Source organism: Dipodomys ordii, unplaced genomic scaffold, assembly GCF_000151885.1.
Source record: "Dipodomys ordii isolate 6190 unplaced genomic scaffold, Dord_2.0 Scaffold30, whole genome shotgun sequence".
Lineage (NCBI taxonomy): Eukaryota > Metazoa > Chordata > Mammalia > Rodentia > Heteromyidae > Dipodomys > Dipodomys ordii.
This window is the reverse complement of record NW_012267246.1, coordinates 2,735,483-2,758,045: the sequence shown is the minus strand read 5'-3', so window position 1 is coordinate 2,758,045 and position 22,563 is coordinate 2,735,483. Positions and strand designations below refer to the sequence as shown.

The window sequence follows — 22,563 nt, the reverse complement described above, 5'->3', positions numbered from 1 at the left end:
TCAGATCTACAAGCCACTTGTTAGTAGTAACAGCAACAGAATAGCAGCAGTTGTTGTAGCTACCCCAAATCTTGTTGCTGCTTTCCATAAAAATATTCTGGCAAAGTTACTGCTCTTCCTCTCTTGGAAGTTCAAATGCTTATGTATGCCTCCTTTTAGCAGATAAAAGCTTGTTCCTGAAACTTTCTACACATTCTTCTTGTTCTTAATCTCTGCCTCCAGGAATTAAGAGTCTACCCTCTGCTTCTGCAAAGGGGGAAAAAAGCCTGAAACATCGGCGACAAGCTCAGGTCTTTTGGCTGGCTTCTGACTTTCTGAGTGAACACTTTGATCCTGGGGTTTCCCATGATGGAGAAGGAACAGAGCTATTTCCTGGGAGTGTCAAATTAACTGACTATAGGAAACTGTTTCTCTAATTTGTCACAATAGTGGTAAGAACAAGAGTAATTTGTCTATAGATTCCAAAAAGACATTTTAATGAAATTTACTTTTCATTCTTGAGAGAAAACCAGAATCAGAAAACTAAGAGAATATATGGGTTCTTTTTTAATACTATAACTTACAGTACCAAATATCTGTCTCACTGACAAAAGCCAACATTATGCTTATTAAAGAAATTGAACAAAATGTGTAAACTTTGGAAAGTGAAAGAGACATGTCCTATATGATTTATAACATTTACTGAGCTATCTTGGTTTGGCCATAAAGTTTTACATCAAAAAGGAAAGGATGAAATCAATGTTCTTGGGCTTTTTTGGTCTTTGTTTTTTATTCTTTGCCAATCCTGGGGCTTGAGCTCAGTGCCTGGGCTCTGTCCCTGAGCCGCTCTGTGTTCAAGCCTAGCACTCTACCACTTGAGCCACAGCACCACTTCCAGCTTTTTCTGTGTATGTGGTACTGAGGAATTGAATCCAGGGCTTCATGCATGCTAGGTAAGCACTCAGCCACTAAGCCACATTCCCAGCCCAAATCAGTGTTCTTGGAATCATCACTTTTATGTGGAAGCTTAGAAAATTCTTGATAACAAAATAAGCCTTGATAGGTAAAATGCACACACCTCAGAAAGGCAGCAAGAACCACAGAAGTCCTTCTAGAAAACCCAGTAGGTGCTCTACTTTCTTCCATAAGGAAGAAAACTTGAGCTAATCAAGTGCTTACAAAATACAATGGATTTGCTACATGAGTAATAGCTAATTTAAAGGGGTAAACCACAATGTGTTTGTTAACAAGAACAAAAAAAGACAAGATACAAAAGGAAGCACCTCAAAACACTTTGTAAGTTGGGGCTGGGAAGGTGGCTCAGTGGTAGAGCGCTTGCCTAACATGCATGAGGCCCTGGGTTTGATTCCTCAGCACCACAGAAGCAGAAAAAGCCAGAAGTGGTGCTGTGACTCAAGTGGTAGAGCGCTAGCCTTGAGCTGAGGAGCTGAGAGACAGCGCCCAGGTTCAGAGTTCAGGTCTCACGACTGGCAAAAAGAAAAGAAAGAAAAAAAAGAAAAGAACAGAAAAAGAAAGGAAAAAGAAAAAAAACTTTGTAGGACTTGAATAAACAAAGTGACAAAAGTATAATTGCAAAAGAAATGACAAACAGATCAAACAGAAAACACAGCCTTGCAACTGAACTTCATGTATACAGAGCAATTTTCTAGGAAATGAGTGTGTGTGTGTGTGAACTTGAACCCAGAACCCTGCACATACTAGGCAAATTCTCTATTGCTGAGATTGACCCCCCAACCCTGGAAATGAAATGTCTAATACATAGTAGTAAGCAGCAAAACACAGTAGCTACTTAGAAGAAAATAGACATTTTAATTTGCTTCTCTAAAAACAGATTAAAACACTATATTGACTGGTTAAGGTGAATTTCTAAAATGACAAATAATGGAATATTTTGTTGACTTTTTTATTCACCTAGAAAAAAAGAGGGGTTTGCTAGATTTTCATTATACTTTTCAATAAAGAAAGCAACATGTTTTTAAATAAAAAAGGAAAAACAATGAAACATCAAATGATTGATAAGGTATGACTATCCAAATTCTTAGTGTATTAGTAAGTAGTAACAAAACACTCTAAAAATAATAAAATGTGCAGACACATTTGCAACCCAAATACTGGTGTAATACCCTTGATAGAAAAACATAGTGCACCAAGGGGAACCAAAATAAAGTCATCTAAGGTTAAAAAAAAAAGACATGACACAGTACACAATTTTCAAAGAAGAAAATACAAATGACAAAAAGATGTGAAAATATCTAACCTCTCTTTGGGTCAAGGAAATTCCTAAGATAAGCAGCAATGAGATACTGTTTTTCAGTGATTAAATTACAAAAATAAACCAAACTTAAAATACTTTGATCTTACAAAGGCAGGGAGGGAGAACTAACCTGGTCTTCACCCTGCTGACGGAGGGTAAATGACTTTTATCCCCCCAAACTTTCTGGAAAGTCATGCTATGAGTCTTGAAAATATCCCTGCCCTTCACCTCAGAAACTTCTTCTTTAGATGAATCTAGAGTACAATGAATCCACGATGCAGGAGGGAATTGTGCAAGGCATGTACTGTCCCATTCACTGTATCATGTGTATCCTGAAAGAGAGAGGCAGCTCATGAGGAGAACTGAAAAATTGCTTGAATTCTTTCTTTTTCATAACTGTTACTGACAGTCAAATAGCCTGAAGATTAAAGTCACTTGCAAATGACTAATGGAGCTCCTCTGGGCTCTCACTGTCCTCCTTGGTGGGTGCTGTAGGACCCTGTGGTATTTTGGCAAACTTGCTCATCTGCGCCGTCTCAGGGGGAGAAGGTGTGTATGATGTCCGGCTTTACAACCTCACTCCTGTCCCTCAGCACCCAGAATGGCTTCCATTTTCTCAGTGACAGAGCTAGTGTTCCCTCCTTTGAAGGATGACTTTGTAGACTATCACTTAACATGAAGGTGTCCTTTCCAAATAGGATTATCAAACCAGTAACAATGACCAGGCCGTGGTTGAAGTCTGTATCACAAGAATAACAACAGCCATCAGAGAGACAGAGTCCATTGAGAAGCACGCCAAGGCCCTGGTAGGGCTCTGGGACGCCTGCCTGGAACACAGCCTGAGACCTTCCGGGAAAGACGAAGACACACCTCATGCCAAAATTGCATCGGACATCATGAGCTGCATTCTGCAGGTAGGTGGGTGCTCATGTTCTAGCAGCTGGATGCCGAGCCAGCAGCATGTGGAAGCGCATGATGTTTCTGTGCCAAGACCCTGTACCCCAGGGCCACTTAGACACTGTGCGACTACACCACTGGCCAGGCCCAGCAGCACGCTCACACACACACACACACACACACACACACACACACCACAAACCATTACTAAGCCAGAAGGCTGCTAAGTAATACACTGAGAAGGTTCTATCAAGCCCCCAGTTCTACAGGAATTCAGGTAACACCACTGCAAACCTCCCATGTGTTTCATAAGGTGTACACATAGAAGCAGCTGATAAAGCAACATACGCCAGATCCTAAAGAGGAAATGCATGCGAGGAAACCTTTCCCCTCAGTGGGGTCCAAGGAAAGAATGGAGATGAAGCTAGAGATATGGTGAAAACAAGTGCCTCTGTCCTGCCTCCCCCTCCTCTGCTGGGGCACAATGCCTGGCTCGGGACAAAACCGGTGTTTCTCTTTGAAGTTGGGACATTTTGGGAGAGAAGCACACTTACAATTGTCTCACTGTAACCTGGGTGTTGGCGGCACACACCTGTAATCCTAGCTACTCAGGAGACTGAGATCTGCGGATTGCAGTTCACAGCCATCCTGGGAAGGAAAATCTGTTAGACTCTTGTCTCCAATTAACCACCAAAAAGGAAGAGTAGAGGTGTGGCTCAAGTGGTAGAGTACCAGTAGTGAGTGAAAAAATTGAGCTAGAGCACAAGGCCCAGAGCTCAAGTCCTAGTACAGGTACATGAGAAGAAGGAAGGAAGGAAGGGAAGGAACGGGTGTTGGGGGGGGAAGGGGGAGGAGGGGAGAAAGAGAGAAGGAGGAAGGGAGGATTCAGTAAGTCCCACTCAGGACATCAATCCACAGAAATCCGGTACTGGTAATTGATGAATGCACACTCAGAGGCCCCTTACTACATGAGCAATCTCCATGTGTGGACAAGTACCTAAATTAAGCTACTGTTTGTGTGGGGTTTAGAGCTTCCGCTGAGCTATGTTTCCATTGTCTACTGCTCATCTCCTGGAAAAATCCTGAAAAAGAAGATCCCTGCTCCCCTCTCCTCCCTTCCTCCCCCACCCCATCTTGCCCCTCCCAAGGCACTGGCCTTCCAAGATGAACACACACATGGTGGAGAGGGTCAGTGGAGACTGAGAAGTACACTGGGACTGCTGCTCTTGTTGACTTGGATGGTGTGCTAGAATGACATTCTGGAGAACTGGCAGGTCGGCCAGCAGCCACTGGGTGCTATGAGAGCCGGTTCCAGCCATTCCTGCAGCCAGGGCCTCTCCCCCACCAGACTGACTGACCAGAGCTGTGGCCATGTCATCTCTTCTCCCCTCCCTGCCCTTCTGCTGATGCTTATACAAAGAGAGACATCATCAGAGGGGCTGCCCAGGGACAGGGCACAAGGAATAATTCCTAAATCAGACCACATGTGTTTCCCTCTTTTTAGAGAAGTCCGGTGTCCACTTGCCAGTCCTGCTGAGTCCTCGTTCAGTCACAGCAGGACAACCAGGCATACAGAAGAAGGACTGGCTATCTCAATCAGATTGTTAATTGATAATGTTGAGATTCTATTGATAATCTCAGATTAGTTAAGATTAGGCAATCTCAGCTCTACAAGTCACCCTAGTATAATCTTGGCCAACTCCATCCTTCTGTGACCTCAGTTTCCTTGTATGCAAGATGCAGGCAATAGGAGCAGCTTGTTAGGAGCTTATATGAGCCCATCCTTGCCAAAATGATTTTGTGGTGAGGAGTCAAAGCACATTCATATAGCAAGTGTTGCCTGAACATTAACTATGGTTGCTAGGGTCATCAGCTGCACCCAACACTTTCCCAGGACAATTAAGTTCATCCATTATTTATTGGAGCCATTGTCTGATCATCTAGCCCAAGTTATAAGCTTGGTTTATTCATGGAAGTGATCCCAGCACCTAAAATTAGCACCCAGTGCAGAGCCGGTGCTCAAATCATGTTTACTGAGTAACAGAACAAATGAATGGGCTTTGGAGAAATAATGCCCCTGGCTTGGTAAAGCTACACTGCTCTCCAGAGTGGGGCCCAGGATCTGATCCCAGCATTAGACAGAGGCCTGGAAGGGAAGAGAACTGAGGCAAGCCACCGCCCCTGAGGTCTGAATCTTAGCATCTGTCACAATGCCCCCTGGAAAATTGTGTCAATAGATTTTTCTATTTAGCCAAGCTGCAAGGAACCTGGCACTTTATAGGTAATTCCAAAATAAGTGTGACAATGCTAGAAGGAGTGTTTTAATAATTGAATTTTTCTCAAGCTCGATCATTTCCTACAGCTCTTTAGTTGAATGTCAGACCCGAGAACCAGCACACTTTTCAATTGGTGACACTGTACATAGTGATCTCTTCTACTCTAGCTTGTTTCCTTCCGATCTTAAAACGCTGGGAAATGGTCCCAAAGTGCAATTTCGAAAGAAGAAAAAATCTTCTCCCAAAATCTCCGGCTGGTGTTTATCCAGTTAAGAAATATAATCACTGGCAACCGTAGAACAAAGCCCTTTTGTTTTACCTCTCCAGCAGTAGATAGCTGACCCTACAAGCACCCACACTCAGTCTCCTCTCCAGCACTGGACACTCACGCTGAAGCTCGAATCCGTGCCAGGGCTTCCAACACTGCCAGCTGCTGCGTACATGGTGCAGTTGCAGGACCGGCGCCACCAGACTTTGTCTGACCGTGTGCCATATCTGTGATCCAAATCATTTGGGAGATAGAAATAATTTTATGGGCCTGAGATCTGTTGCATTCGCTGCCTTTGAACGAGGGCTCGGGCGCTGAGAGGGGGTTGTTTGTTACTTGCTGGTTCCCCAGAACCTGCTGTCCGGCGGCATCTTGGCCTCCTCGCGCCTCACTCACATCCTGTTGGTCATAGCAGAGCCCATGACTTCTTGATGCCCGAGGAACTGTCTAGACACTGGGCCCAAGAGGCTCTGGTGGCCATTCCTTAGTGATTGTGTGAACTAATTGCTATTTTCTTGATGTTTTCTTCCTTTGAGAGAGGTCCAAGACTCATGTGGGAGGGAAACAGAAAATTTGGGTTTGTTTGCTTACAGGATGGTGTTAGTCATCTGGGGTGAGGACATACATTTCGACTGGAACCAGAAATAGACTTGACTAGCTGGTCACTATTTTTCTCCAGAGCACCTACAGTTGTTGTAAAAAAGAGATCAGACTGGTTAAGATAGGCTGGTTTCAATGTTGTTGTTACTGGCAAGTAACGTTGACTTCAAAGCTTAAAATCATCCAGGTCTGGAAATGGTGATTTTCGTTGACTCTTCTTTCACAGCTTCAATGCCAATACCTTTGTTGTTCAACAAGCTACAAGTGTGCAAGGGGGTCGGTTCTCCTGATGGAAGGCATACATTACCTCTCTACCTTCAAGCTGTCCTTGGCAAAAGAGCCAGAATAGATCAGACACACCTGGAGTTCTTTGGTGAAGAATCTCTGAGAAGAATTGTGTGAATGAGCTGGCTTCCATATTGAACCCACTACAGTGTGCCATTCACATTCAGAAAATTCTGAAACAAAGATGGCAACACTTGCATATAGTTTACTGTATTTATGCTAACTTTTGAGTCTACCTGAAGCTGAATTTCAACTCTTTCCTGTGACATAAGATAGCTAAGAAAAAATGGTTAGCTCATATCTGAATTAATTTTCAGTTAACAAAACTTCATCATTAGGACCTAGACCAAAATTAGCATCTAAAGAAACAGCAATTTTGTCATGCTGTTAGACTGTTTGGGTATCTTCATTTGTAAAATATCTGTCTAATTTTCTATTTGGGTGTTTCCTGTTTCTCAAAGATCTGGAGATTTTCTTATATATTCTAGGTATGTGAGACTTGTTGGATAAGAGTATTGCAAATGTCTTCTTTCACAGTGGGAGTTATCCTTTTACTTTTAAATGCTGCCACTTGATAACTAGAAATTCTTCCTTTAATCTACTCTATAACTTTCTCTTTTTTTTTTGTTTTTGTCGGTGGTAGGGCTTGAACTACTGGGCCTGGGCACTGTTCCTGAGCTCTTCAACTCAAGGATAGCGCTCTACCACTTAAGCCACAGCACCACCACTGGTTTTCTGGTGGTTAATTGGAAATAAGAGACTCATGGACTTTCCCACCCAATCCTCAGATCTCAGCCTCCTGAGTAGCTAAGATTACAGGTGTGAGCCACTAGCACCTAGCTAAACAGTGATTTTTTTTTTTTTTGCCAGTCCTGGGCCTTGAGCTCATGGCCTGGGCACTGTCCCTGAGCTTCTTTTTGCTCAAGGCTAAAACTCTACCACTTGAGCCACTGCACCACTTCTGGCTTTTTCTGTTTATGTGGAACTGTGGAATTGAATCCAGGGCTTCATGCATGCTAGGCAAGCACTCTACCACTAAGCCACATTCCCAGCCCTTCTCTCTCTTTATTGTTAATATTTTTGAGTTCAGTTTGAAGATATCTTGGCCTCCAGGTAGGCCTGCGGCCATCAGTATATTCTGTGTGCTTTCTTTTCTGCCTCAATCTTCTTTTCTCATCTTTAGATATGCTGTGTGTCTGGTGCTGATTGCTGCTATGCCTGGTATAATAGTGAATACACAGTTTTCTCCCATGTAAATAGCTACTTGTCCCAATTGTCACCACTTCCAAGATGACATCATACTGCCGAGGGACCTGTATGCCACTGACGATCTTTGCCTCATGTTCTTTATTCTGTCCTTTCTGTAGGACTTGGTTTGGGAAAGGTGAAATCCTCTATTTCCTACCATCTACAGATTTAGCTTTCTCTCTCTCTCTCTCTCTTTTTTTTTTTTTTTTTGTCTGTTGCGGGGCTTGAACTGTGGGCCTGGGCGCTGTCCCTCAGCTCTTCAGCTCAAGGCTAGCACTCTACCACTTGAGCCACAGCGCCACTTCCAGCTTTTTCTGTTTATGTGGTAACCCAGGGCCTCATGCTTGTAAGTCAAGCACTCTACCACTGAGCCACTTTCCCAGCCCAGATTTAGCTTTCTCTTTAAGCTCCAAGAGAAACTTTAAGAACAGAAGTGGGCTATGCATCTGTGACTCACGCCTGTCATCCTAGCTACTCAGGAGGCTGAGATCTGAGGATCACTGTTCAAAGCCAGCCTGGGCAGAAAAGTGGTAGAGGCTTGGCCTCTACCACTTGAGCCACAGCACCACTTCCGGCTTTTTTCTTTTTGCTTATGTGGTGCTGAGGAATCGATGCAAGGCAAGTGCTCTACCACTGAGCCACCTTCCCAGCCCCGTCAGTGAGACTGTTATCTCCAACAAACCACCAGAAAACCAGAAGTGGCACTGTGGCTCAAGTGGTAGAGGCCAAGCCTTGAACTGAAGAGCTCAGGGACAGTGTCCAGGCCTGGAGTTCAAGCCCCACGACAGAAAGGAGGAGGAGGAGGAGGAGGTGGAGGGGGAGGGAGAGGAGGAGAGGGAGGGGGAGGGGGAGGAGGAGGAGGAGGAGGAAAAAACAACAACAGAAGAGGGAGGAGGAGGAGGAGACAACAACAGAAGAGGTGGCCCAGGCCTTGCAGTATCAAGATACAGACTCAGATGACAAAGATATCAGTATAGAAACGAATTAAACAACATAGAATTTACCTCATCTCTCATCAAACAACTCAGGATAGCAGTCCAGGGGTGGTATGGTGACTCTGTGGTATCACAAACCCAGGCTCCTTCTCTGTCTTCTCTGCGCACATCAAACAAACAATGCCTGGTTTCTCTCACTTATGGTCTAGATAATTGCTCAGTTTTCTACCTTCTGTCCCAGGCAGCATTCAAAGGAGAACAGGACTCAGGCTCCAGTCCCTCCATAATAATGACAACAGAGAAGCTGAACATACAAGCCAGGCATAGGTGGTGCATGCCTGTAATCCTTGCTACTCAGAAGGCTGAGATGTGGAGAATTGTGTTTCAAAAGCAACACAAACCCCCCTCTCCCACCCCCCCACACACACAAAAACCAGTCTGAGAAACTCTATCTTCAAACCAGCAAAAATCCTGGACTAGGGTCCCAGATCAAGGAGTAGAACACCATCCATGAGCTCAGATTCCAAAAGAGAGTAAAAGGCCCTGAGTTCAAGCCCTAGTGCCAATACATGCGCGCACGCACACGCGCGCGCGCACACACACACACACATTTCTATCCCATTGTCTGAAGCTGTACTTGGCAACACCCAGTTGCAAAGAGGGTTGGGAAATGCTATCTCTAGCCATGTGTCAGTAGAAACCCAGCAACCTTCCACCAAAGGAAAGGGAGTGACAGCTCCTCCTAATATCTCCCCACCTGCCCAGGTCTCCCTTCAATGTGTTACTGGCTGTGGATTGAACCAGGATGCTGGTTGCCAATGTGTAGGCTTGTGTTTAGATGGTGATCCTTAACCCGGACTTCTTTGAAACATGGTCAGTACACTCAAAATCCTAGAAAGTCTTCCTGCATCACAGCCAGCCTGTGAGATCTACTTATCAGAGAGTGGTCAGTCTATATTTATCCATCCATCCATCATCTATCAATCATTCCATCTATCTATCATCCATCTGTCCATTATCTATCTATTTACATATTTCATTTGCAGTACTGGGTTTTAACTCAGGCTCTATTTTCTAGGCAGGTGCTCTGCTGCTAGAACCACACCTCCAGTTCTTGTTGCTTGGTTCCTTTTGAGGTAGTCATACTTTTTCTCCTGGGGGCAGGGGTCTGGAACTGTGATCTCATTTATGCTTGTGTGTCACTTGGTTTATAGACATATACCTGTGGAGACAGGATTTCTGGAACCATTTTGACTGGGGATAGGATGGGGAGGACAGCCCTGTGACCCTCCTGACCCCCACCTCCTGAGCATCTAGGGTTCCCTGCATGAACCTCTAGCACTGGGCCTATCCAGCATGTCTGGGAAAGATGGTGACATCCTGTACAGGTGAAGGCTGGCTAATGGGGACCCCGTGAACACAGCAGGGTTCAGATGAGAATCCAGGGCCTGCTTTTCCCCTGCTCCCTTCCCCAACATGAGGTGCCATGACAGTTACCACCAGAGAGGTGCACTTCTTTTTCATTGATGTTATGCATTTTGACCCACCATAACCCTATACCCGTATTATCATAACTCTACTCTAGGAGCCTAGCTCAGTAAATACTTTATAGGTGGATGGATGGATGGACGAACGGATGGATGGATGGACGGATGGATGGATGGAAAGACAGACAGATGGATGGATGGGTGGGTGGGTGGGTGGGTGGATGGATGGATAGGTGGATGGGTGGGTGGGTGGGTGAATGGATGGATGGATGGATAGATGCATAGACAGATGGATGGATGGACAGACAGATGATGGGCAGATGGATGGACGGATGGGTGGACAGACGGATGGACGGATGGGTGGATGGATGGATGGATGGAAGGATGGATAGATGGATGGATGGACAGACAGATGGATGGATGGGTGGACAATTGATGGATGGATGGACGGATGGATGGATGGATGATGGATGGACAGACAGATGGAAGGACAGACAGATGGATGGATGGATGTATAGATGGGTGGGTGGATGGCTAGGTGGATATGGCTGGGTGGGTGGATGGATGGATGGATGGATGGATGGGTGGATGGACAGATGGATGGATGAGCCATGACTCATTTATGAGTGGCTGGCTTGTGTCTCCCCAGAATTACGACCGGCCCCCCGTCATGGCCGTGGCTATTCCGGTAGCCGTGAAATTCCTGCATGGCAGCAGCAAGGACATGCGCAGGAATTTGTCCAACTACCTGTCACTGGCGGCCACCACCAGGGCGGAGTTGCTTGCAGGTCACACGGAGGCAGTGCTGTCGAGCGTCCTGCAAGGTGCGGGCAAGCTGGGTGCGTCAGGGTGGAGGAGTGCATCCTGGAGGCACGGACACGCATGTGGAGGGCCGGGAAGTGCGTGGAGGGCCGGGAACTTGCACGTGGAGGGTCGGGCGTGCATGAGGAGGGCTGGGCAGTATGTGGAGGGCTTGGCGGTACATGGAGGGCCAGGCATGTGCACACGGAGGGCCGGGCATGTGCACACGGAGGGCCAGGTGTGAACAATGATGTATACAGAAAATACATGACTACTTCTCCTGGAGTGAGGGGAGCGTAGAGGGCCGTGCATGTGGAGGGCCATGTGTGTTTGAAGGGCCGGGAGCGTGTGTGGAGGACTGGGCCTGGAGTGAGGGGCGCGTGGAGGGCCATGCGTATGTGGAAGATCGGATACGTACATGGAAGACCAGGCCAGGAACGTGGGGCGTGTGGAGGGGCACATGGTGCATGAGGGCCAGGCCTGGAGGACAGTGCACTTGGAAGGCCGTGGGTGTGGAGGGCTGGTGCGTGGAGGGCCAGCCCGGAGCACAGGGTGCTCCATCGGCACAAGTTGATAATGGACTGGAAAGTCCTTGCCAGAGCCCGCTTCTCCTCCCAGGCGCAAGCCCCAGCCTTGGGCCTCCTTCCTGCCCTACGCCCCGAAGCCCAGCTGTTTCCCACGACTCCACTCAACCGGCGCCACCCTCAGCCATGGGGAGTGAGGCCACAGCTCCGTGGGCAATGTTCGCTGAGGCCGGTGGGGCAAAAACCCTCCTTCTCCTCTGCTTTCCAAAAGCAGAAGCCTTGTGCAATGAGGCATACGGAAAATGCACAGCGACTTCACAAATAGGAACCTGACTCGGGAATACTACCATGCACACGCAAGCACACGCACGCAAACAACCAGCTCAGCACACCTCTGATGGTTCTCCCCACATTTGAATGAAACATGTCAGGTGACAGACCATTCACCTGCCTTCTCCTTTTCTCTTTGGTTTCAGATCTACCAGAAACCAGAGTTTTTTTGTATTTGTGGTCAGAAAACAATGTACTGTATTATTTGATATGCATCTAAACGTCCCCAGCCATCATTAATAAAAATGCATGAGGTCCATGAGTATTTTGGCCCATATATGACTGACATAACCCCTTCCTGTACATGGATGATACAACCCCTTCCACAATATGACTGACACATCTCTCATCTGACTGACACAACCCCTCCTGTATATGGCTGACACAACCCCCTCTCCATGCTCAGGATCAGCATCAACCCCTTGTGAAGTGAGCTCCTTCAACTGCAGGATCAAGTTGATAGCTCCTTTTTATATGTGGTATTGAATTTGCTAAAAGTCCAGAGGAACAATTATGATTTTTTTACCACATTGAAAATAATTTTTGGAAAGAATTCTAATACTCACCAAGCATTTTAAAACCATAGTAGTTAGGCTTGTAAGTAATTTATGAAAGAAAAAAAAAGAATTATTATATCTTTACAGCTGCCAAGAACCTAGCTCATCCATTTGTTTGTTCTTAATGCTTTTTCAATAACGAAGAAATCTTTGAAACACAAAATACACTTTCTAAAGTCATTGCAAGCATTTGATATAAACAAATGACTTGGTTTATTTGATCAGGCAGTATTAAAATTACCATAAAAATGGTAATTAGACCTATGAAAGGTTTTAGATTTTAGAGCTGATGTAACTGTAAAACTCCCCAGTCACTCTCTGGGGTTGCAAAGCAAAGAATTTTGTGTCACTGCATCGTTTTCTGCTTTGCAGAGCTTTGCCTCCTGCCAAACAGCTTTGGAAATCATCACTGATTTCTTTTCTCATTACTTACAGTGTTTTTCTTAGCTTTTATACCTTCTTCTTTAGCTTGTAGTGTTCTAATCTTTGTTCTCCCATAGTTATACTTCTAAAAAAAAGAAAAGAAAAGCTCAGCTCCCCAATAATTACAGTACCGCTGATAATAACTACAATGGCTAACATTTATTACATGCTTTCTTTATGGTAGATTATATCACTTGATACCATAAAAACCCCATTTTACCAATAAGCAGAATTAAGTGACAGAAAAGTCCTGCTATCAATGGCTTGAAGAAGAGAAAAAGGAAGGTTGAAGAAGAGATGGAGACTCAGGAGGAACCAGAACAACAATTTGCAGACACGTTGTGTGACTGAGAGATACACAAGGACTTCAGACTTCCGTTGTTACTTGATTCGGGGTTCAATGGCCATTCCCAGAGCCATGGCTCAGCTTGCTTTCTGTGGATTTGGTTGATTTCATGTCCCCCAGCTTTCAGGTCCCCTTCATCAGGAATACTAATAGCCAGAAAATGCCTCAGTTTTTCCAATCTGACAGGGACCACATGACCATTTCTGAGCCAACCCATCACTGCTACCAGTGCATGCTGTACATCAAATGGCAGAGCTGTGGCTGCCAGCCACCCTCAAAACAAGATGGAGTCAGCTTCACTAGAACCACTCGGGTGAGGGATTAAGAAGGAGTTGATCCAGAAGAAATCCAGACTGTGGTCAGGAACCAGCACTGGGCACAGAGACTCTACAGATGCCCACGGTATCATCTTTAGATGAGCATGCTGAATCGCAGGGAGCTTAAAGCAAGACTCTGTCATGGCCATTTCACTGGAAAGCCTACTTTACTGCTGAATCCCAGCTCCACCAAATACTGGTTGCATGCTTCATTTTGCTGAGCCTTCATTTCCTTCTGCATAACAGATTGGTCTGGGCAATCACATGAAAGGAGGCCTGCACATAGCCCTCAATAGGTATTCGCTTAGAATAGTGAAGATAAAATCATGACTCTCTCCTTCTATTTGAACTCGTTAGGGCCAGAGACAATCTACAGAAGTTCTTTCCAGTCACCTCCCATGTGTGGTAGGCCTTTCCCTGGGGCAAAACCCCATGTTGCTCTTTCACACAGTAAGCTTCCAAATACTGGGGCATAACTACCGTTTCTCACTTCTCCTCCGCCCCACCCCTCTTCTTCCTCAGTCATAACTATCACAGATCTCCTGCCAGCTCGCTGACCTGGCATATGATTACTCAGCCTGTGTCCAGGACATTCTCTGGTCCCTCCTGCTCTCCCCTTGCCATCCTGCCCTCCATAGCTAACCATGATGGCCCAGGCTTCATCCTGAGAATTAAAGTGGACACAGCCTCCTGTAAAGAAGCTGCATTTTGCCTAGCATATCCAAGAAACAGATTCCCACAGCATAACATCTTTAATGTCTTTTGTGCTTATGGTCCACCAAATCTCCAAAGACTTTTTTTTTTAAAAAAATAGGAGTTTTTGAAAGGACACATGGAGCGGTGTCTGCCGAACTCTGAATGTTTCCTTCTTGTTTGCTTCTGTGAGACTTTTATCTCCAATAAACCACCAGAAAACCAGAAGTGGTGCTATAGCTCAAGTGGTAGAGTGCTAGCCTTTAGCTGAAGAGCTCAAGGACAGCACACAGGCCCAGAGTTCAAGCCTCCACAACCAACCAAAAAAAAGAAAAAGAAAATAAGATTTTCTACAAGCAAACCCCAAATACTTCATAGTCAGGTTTTAGACACAATAAGAGAAATTTCTGTAAACTTGCAGAAAGTGATGTCAAAACCCAGGAACAATTAATTGAAAATATATTCATAGTTATTTATGTGTTGATTATTATTCTCGCCAGTACTAGAGCTTGAACTCAGTGCTCTACCACTGGATCCACAGCCCCAGTTCCAGCTTTTTGCTAATGAATTGGAAGTAGACTGACAGATTTATCTGCCCCACTGGTGTCAAACCATGTTGTTCATATCTCAACCTCCTGAGCAGCTGAAATGTTGCTGAAATGATATTATTTAAAGCAGGAAAAAAAGCACACAATACCTAGTAAAAGAGTGAAATAAAATTATAACATTTTGGAAAGCAATCAAAGATAAGCAAATATATCAATATACTATGTCATGAATGGAAGAATTTGATGTAGCTCAGATGTCACTTTTTAACATATTCAGTGAAACAGTAAAATTCCAACTGAGATTACTATGAAGGACGACAAAGCCATAAAAAAAAGACAAAACAGAATAAAATATCTCAGCCAATTTTGAAGATAGGAGTTGTGCAGTAGGGGGAGGCAATAATTTCCTTAACGTTGTAAAATCCTAGCAATGAAGAGAACACAGTGCAGGTGCAAGAATAGGCAAGTAGCATGAACCATGGGCAGAAGTAAGCCCTTACAGACCTGAAAACTAGATAAATATACAGCAGTGAAGCTTTGCAATAGAAGAGTAAACTATTCAATGAGTTATCCTAAGATATTTGTCCATAGCACATGTCTTTAATTTCAGGTGAAATAGAAAACTGGATATAAAAACTGATAGCAATGTCACAAAAACAAAACAAGAATAAACTCAAATTATACCTAATGGGTACGTTAGTGAGTGCTTCCACTTGAATTTGAATTAAAAAATAAGCCAAGGTGTCACCTGAGTTCTCCCAACTTATTCTTTGCTGCATGCATACGGGCCAGGCCACCTGTCCAGTATGGGAAAAAGAAGCAACATGAGCTACCACATCTTGCATGCAAGGTGACTGATTTATTAGGAGCATCTCTCTGGCCTTAACGGATCGTGTTGAGAGCTTATAGGGAAGTCTATTGTACACGTTGATCAGGACCTCTGTGACGTCGTCTACACCACTGGTATCTAACTGGAAAGCAGTGACATCTCTGAAGCAAGGGCCTTAAGAAGGACGTCTGCCCTTTCAACATACCATTCACCTTGGTGCCCTGGCACAAACCACAAGATGGCTCAAATGACTGGAAACCTAACTAAGCAAATCTGGGAAGAAAATGTCATATTGTCTACAAAAGCGTTCCAATTCCTTTATGATTGACTGACAACATCCCAGAAAAGGCTGTCTAGTTAATTAAAAATAAATGCAAATTTTATCTCATTTCTTCCTTTGTGTGAAACAAGATTCAAACCATTGCTTAGTGAGAAGTCTCAGAGAAATGGAGTTAGAAAATTTATTCCAACATAGCAATAAGAATATGTATCACGCAGGACAGATTAGATGTAAGTCAATAAAGCATCTATAATTGGAATATTTCTCAGCCCACTGTTCATCATGATTTCTGGGATTCTTCAAATATCATCATCATCATCATCATCATCGGAATTGTTATCAGCAACAATGTAGTACCTGCCATGTACCAGGTCCCTAGTAAATTATTACAGTCATAGCCATGGCCATTTGTTAACTTTGATACTTCCTAGAGAGATACTCAAGCATTAAAAATCCATGGAACAATTCTTCCTGAAAAAAAAAAAAACCAACAGCTTTAAGGTAATGCATTACAGGTTGTTAGGGAAAAAATTACTAAACCAATACTCTTAAGTAATGAGCTATTAATTCATTTTATTAGGAATATTCAACCTGAATACTAGTACACATAACATAATAGAATATGAATAAAAACCTGGAGAGAGACACTTTGGAACAGACAAGAGCCTTCTCAGGACTGCTAGCCCAGCCTTGAACGTGGTGCCTGTCAGAGCTGACACCTTCTCCACTTCACCAGCAGATGGGGCCCTGTAGGAGGGGGAGGCCTGCACCCACCCGAATTGCGTGCACACTCAGAAAACGACTCAATGGAAAAGAATCCTAGACTCTCAGTCAGTGACATCTTAAGTTACATGATCTGCTGAGTGGTTTCCTGTCCTCAAATCCAAAATAGGCCTCCCGAAAGGCAAATGGCACCAAAGGTGAGGTGAACATGCTCACATGGTGAGGGAGCACTGTAGATTGTTGCAGAGTGGCATGGCTTTAGTGGAAGCCAGACAGAGTTAAGGGAAAACTGAATCTCACATCTGCAGAGCAGTCCTGGATTCTGCAGCCTGAGCTCGCAGATTTTCCCCTACTGGTATGGATCTGTGTGACAGCGTGGGGTCTGATGGTACAAGACAAGACGGTGACTGGAGTTACAGCCACTACCCCCACACTCCAGTCAGAGAGGAGGGAGGGGAGGACCATCACACACAGCAGTCAGCTGTTCAGAGCCACCCCACATTCCAACCAGAGAGGAGGGTGGGGAGGACCATCACACACAGCAGTCAGCTGTTCAGAGCCACCCCACATTCCAACCAGAGAGGAGGGTGGGGAGGACCATCACACACAGCAGTCAGCTGTTCAGAGCCACCCCACATTCCAACCAGAGAGGAGGGTGGGGAGGACCATCGCACACAGTAGACAGCTGTTCAGAGCTAGGGCACGGATGGCGTGTAAGCACACGGACTGCTGGCCCTGTGCAAAAATGTCTGGAGACAGTGTGGGCCCTGAGGTCAAGCCTTGTGCCCAGCACACACTCACACACTCACACTGACACATTCACACATTCACTCACCCAAATTCAAGTGGAGGACACGAGCTAGTGTTATAAAACATTTTATTTACAGGAGAGACTTATAAAAATAAAATTAATACAAACTCACTTTACAATATAACTTACATGACTGTGTTCTGGGGAAGGGCCGCGGTTACCGCCGTGCAGGCCCCCTGCGCTTGTTACGAGCTCACGCGGGGGTCTGGGGGTGTATCAGAGGGAGGACTGCGAGCCTCCTGTTCTCCTGACAGCAAGACGAACCCGAAGCGACTGGCCGCTGTCCTCTGCGCCGCCGCCCGGGAGGGGATGGGAACGGGGCCATGCGTGGCCCAGCCTCCCCGCCGCACCCCACGAGCCCTTCCGGCGCCGCGTGTCCGCGCATGCGTGGGGGTCCTCTGGCCGGCCCCGCAGGGCGCACATGTCCGTGTCGCGCGTGGGGCGGGCAGGCGGTGGCGGCCTAGGAGAGGTACTGCGCACCACCATGGGGCAGGATCTCGGTGACGCCCCAGCCGACCACGTTCCCGCGGACGTGGCAGGACTCGTCCCCGCCGGCCTCGCGGATCTCGGCCTCGCTCAAGACACGGTCCCAGATGTTGAAGCCGGTGAGCCATCCCGAGAAGGCGGGAGCGTGGTCGACGCCGCCAGCGCCTCCGCCGCCCTCCTGGCCCATCCGCAGGGCGCCGCCCGCACGGACCTGATGGCCAGCGGCCACCTCTGCCGCGGCGGCCAGCAGCTGTCCGTCGGCCCACAAGGAGGCGCGGCCGCCCTGCGACGCCCCACGTGCCGCACAGGTGCGTCCACCGCCCCGGGGCCACGGCCCGGGCCGCCGACAGCCCCTGCCCTTCCCCGCCCACCACCAGCTCCACGGCGCGGGGACCCAGGGAGAGCTGCAGCTCGCGTGGACTCTGCTCCGTGCTGTAGGAGAAGAGGACGGTCTTGTTGAGCACCTCGGAGGTCCGCACCCAGAGGCACGCGCTGAAGGCGCGCAGCTGCAAGGGCCGCACGGGGTGCACGCTGCCAAAGATCCGCGGGGAGCGCATCGGGAACACGAGGGCCACTTCACAGCCTGCCGGGCGAGAGTGGGGGGAGAGGGGCGGGCGTGAGACACGTGCACTCCGGGCCATCTAACTGACATCACCATGCACATCGCTGGTGATGGAGAGGCCTCTGTCCACTGTCTGCCGCCTCCCACCTTCCCCCCACCTTGCCAGAGCCCCAAAGAGAAGAAAAACCCGGCCAACCAGCCCCAACCCGCACAATAATGAGAACCAGGCCTCACAATCCCTCCCCTCCAACTGCCATCTTTTCTTTGTTGCTGCTTTTCCAGTGGTCCAGTCACATTGAGCTACATCAGACAATGATCCTGTAAGCTTCAAGGATCTGGAGCTCAGCGCCATCTCCTCTTCTTGCTATACACCTAGCCCAGTCTCCATCATTAAGAGGAATTCCACATCAGAGATGGAACCTGGGAATCCACCTTCATATACCACACATTTGAGGATGGCTGTGCATGTCTAGTTGATGAGGCTTTTAAACTTGGGTTTTAATGTGAGCAGCCTGCTTGCGGAAGCCCCTTTCACACTCTACTGCCTCCTAATAACAGAATCCTTACATTTGGCCATGTCACTGAAATTCAGCTTGCTATGCTACTATTAGAGACTGGGCAGCTCTTGGCAAGCCCCTAGTCGCTAGGCTTTAGTATTCTGTATAAAAGGCCCTATCTCCTCTGTGAGTCTGTAAGAAACAAGGTGTGTAGCACTCAAAAAGGACTTAATGGGTTAAGGACATGCTTAAAAATGCTTAACTTGGTCAAATAAACCCTTACAGTGGCCCAAAACTGTAATTCTAGTTACTCTGGAGGCTGAGATCTGATTGTGATTCAAAACCAGCCTCAGCAGAGAAGTGTGAGACTCTTATCTCCAATGAACCAGCAAAACGCTGGAAGCAGAAGTATGGTTCAGTGATAGTTGTAAGTGAAAAAGCCTGAGCTCAATAGTTAAGCAGGAATAGAAAAATCTTTGAGTAGTGCCTTCTTTTTTCAAAGGGCCTCATTGGAGAACACATTTCTGCAGAAGAGCCCTTAGGAAGAATTAACATCAGGCCAAGAGGTCAGTCTGCTGTTAACCATGTCCCTCCCAAGGCCACATGACTGGGCTGAGAGCTGGAAGGGAAGACATAGGTATGTTTGGGGAATGGTGGTGCCAAAGCCTTTAACAGATAAGCTCAGATTTCTGGAGAATATATATGTATATAGAGAGGGAAATTTTTAGAAACTAAATTGAGATTAAGCATTCACTTTATAACAACCTACAGATGATGAACCACAAAATAGTGATTCCTATAGCATGTAAAGACAAATTGGGGACTAGACAGATCTTCCAAGAAACAAAACTTTACATTTTTTCCATGTAAAGTTTTTTGATAGCCTGTGTTACTGCCCAACAGGTGGCTCTGATCCAGGCTTGGTCCTGAAAAGACTTGATCTTTCAATGATAGTCAAAGAAGATGCAGTGATCTAGCAAAGTCATATAAAAGTAACACAAGAGCCCTGATATCAGTGCTCACAGCTGTCATCCTTGCTATCCAGAAGGCTGAGATCTGAGAGTAACAGTTCAAAACCAACCTGGGCAGACAAACCCAAGAGACTCTAATTTCCAATGACCCAGCAAAAAGCCAGAAGCGAAGCCATGGCTCAAGTGGTAGAGTGCCAGTCTTGAACAAAACAAAAGCTAAGGGACAGTGTCCAGGCCCAGTCAAGCCCCAGTCAATACTGGTACAAAAAGAAAGAAAGCAAACAACCAAGCACAATACTAATGCATAGCACTGGTCCTGTCACCCCTGAAAATTCAGATTGTTCTGTGAAAAACTTAATGTCAGAGGTTTTGTAATTTTATTATTATTTTGCTTTTTGTCGGTCATGGGGCCTGAACTCTGGGCCTAGATGCTGTCCCTCAGCTCTTCAGCTCAAGGCTAGCTCTCTACCACTTGAGCCACAGCACCATTTCCTGCTTTTTCTGCTTATGTGGTGCTGAGGAATCGAGCTCAGGGCCTCATACATGCAAGGCAAGCACTATAACACTGAACCACCTTCCCAGCCCTTGTAAATTAATTTTTAATGAGGCTTTTTTTACAGTCATGGGGTCTGAACCCTGGGCCTTGGTACTGTCCCTCGGCTCTGCAGCTCAAGGTTATTGCCTTGAGCCACAGCACCACTTGGGCCACAGCACCACTTCTGGCTTTTTTCTGCTTATGTGGTGCTGAGGAATCCAACCCAGGGCCTCATGCATGCAAGGTAAGCATGCTACTACTGCACCACTTTCCCAGTCCCTAATGAGGCATTTTTTTTGGGGGGGGGTCCAGTTGTGGGGCCTGAACTATGGGCCTGGGTGCTATCCCTCAGCTCTTCACCTCAAGGCTAGTGCTCTATCACTTGAGCCACAGTGCCACTTCTGGCTTTTTTTTTTGCTTATGTGGTGCTGAGGAATCGAACCCAGGGCCTCAGGCATGCAAGGCAAGCGCTCTACCACTGAGCTACCTTCCCAGCCCTTAATGAGGCATTTTTTATTAGATTTGCTTGGTGTGATGCTTTTCTTTGCCCTATTAATAAAATCAAAGCTCGTGGGACAGAGGCTGTCATATCTGTGGGTGTTTGAGGATTCGGATCTCTGCTAGGTTTCAGTGAGGAGGTACTCAAGAGGGAGCTGACTGCAATGTAATTTACTAAGTCTCTGTTGAAGCAGGGCCAGGGGTCAGGTTTGCATTCCACAGAGCCCCTTGATGGAGCCTGGGAGACCCCGATTTCTCTGGCTGGGGTACAGTGCCTGGTGGAAGCTCATGTTGGAAGATTTCTGTGGAATTTTTTGGGGGGGGCAGGGGGGGTTGGGAGACCAGTGATAGAATCTCTTGATTCCTCTTTTAAATGGCAGAAGCACAATCACAAAGTGACTTTTAGCTAGTCTTTCTATTCTATCAAAGATTAAACAAAATTAAAACCAGGTTCTTACAGGGCCAGCAAGATGATTAGCCCCCCCTTGGGAGTGAGGCTGGCAGGGGAAAGATTTATTGGAGGAACTGCTCCCGGATTTTATGTACCCTGTATGTGCAAATAGACTAAATCCGTGCATGACAATAGCACAGAACTGTTTGCTACCACGTTGAGGAGCTCTACTGTATGTTGGATTTTACGCTTTCTGTCTGAAGCTTACTTCACAGCTCAGGAACTACTCCACTGACTCGCGATCTCCGATACTTAGAAGATGCACAACCTGCCTCAGCAGGTCCCATGAAGCCTGTGCCCCCACAGGCTTAGGAACGGTCCCCCCCCACCTCCTCGTTTGCTTGGAAATAATGGGTGGGGGGATTGCTTGCAATTGTGTTGTTTCTGAGATTTCTCATGAAACATTCGAATTATACGTCCCTGCACTGACCTTCTAAAACAACGCACCTATTGGGTTTTGTTTTGTTTTTAGAAAAGTTGACTTCTGCAGTGTTACTTCTGGCTTCCAAGACCTTCCCTCCTCCCTCACCCCGTGTGATTCTGGCTTCAGGGAGGCCACGGACAATCGTGGGTCCCTGGTCGGTGGCCCTCGAGTCTTGGGCTACCACGGGCAGGGAGGGTCACCGACAGCCCCTGACCCTCGCGGTCCACCCCGGGGAGGTGGAACTGGACCCAGCGGGGAAGGCGTGGGAGGAGCCGGCGGAGGGCGGGTCAACTCGGCGGGAAGTCTGCCGGACGTAGTGCGGAGAAATCCGAGCTCCCCGAAGACAGGGGCCCGATAGAATCAGGAGAGGAGGAAATCCCGAGCGGAGGGAAAGCGAGCCGCGGGGTGTGTGGGGGCGGGGGGTGGGGGTGAGGTCCAGCGGGGCTGGCGGAACCGGCGTAGGGGTCCCGGGGTCTGGGTCAGGGCTGTGACGGTTACCGTCCCCAGCCTCCTCCGGGCTCTCGGGTCGGGGGTCGTTTTGAAAGGGAGATATCCGGCCCGGGACGGGGTGCGCGCGGTGGGGGACCGCCGGGGCCGTGCGCTCCCACGGAGTGGACCCGGCGCAATCGCAACACGACGGGGGAGGGAGGGCGTGCGGGTCCCCGCGGGTCCCCGCGGCCCGGACCTTACCTGCCGGCAGCCCGTGG

The 22,563-nt window shown here is 47.0% G+C and overlaps 2 protein-coding genes across 2 annotated transcripts in view; one reads left to right on the top strand and one right to left on the bottom strand.

Moving 5' to 3' along the window:
* Veph1 (ventricular zone expressed PH domain-containing 1) overlaps nt 1-22,563 on the top strand; it is a 117,681-nt gene that overhangs the window by 13,237 nt on the left and 81,881 nt on the right. Inside the window, exons 3-4 of the mRNA XM_013016183.1 lie at nt 2,953-3,168; nt 10,900-11,074. Coding sequence (XP_012871637.1) covers nt 2,953-3,168; nt 10,900-11,074 — 391 coding nt within the window. The remainder of the gene's footprint in view (nt 1-2,952; nt 3,169-10,899; nt 11,075-22,563) is intronic.
* Nucleotides 17,893-22,563, bottom strand: part of Ptx3 (pentraxin 3, long) — a 5,558-nt gene continuing 887 nt past the window's right edge. The window contains 3 exon segments of the mRNA XM_013016127.1: nt 17,893-18,210; nt 18,212-18,559; nt 22,071-22,546. Coding sequence (XP_012871581.1) covers nt 17,893-18,210; nt 18,212-18,559; nt 22,071-22,546 — 1,142 coding nt within the window.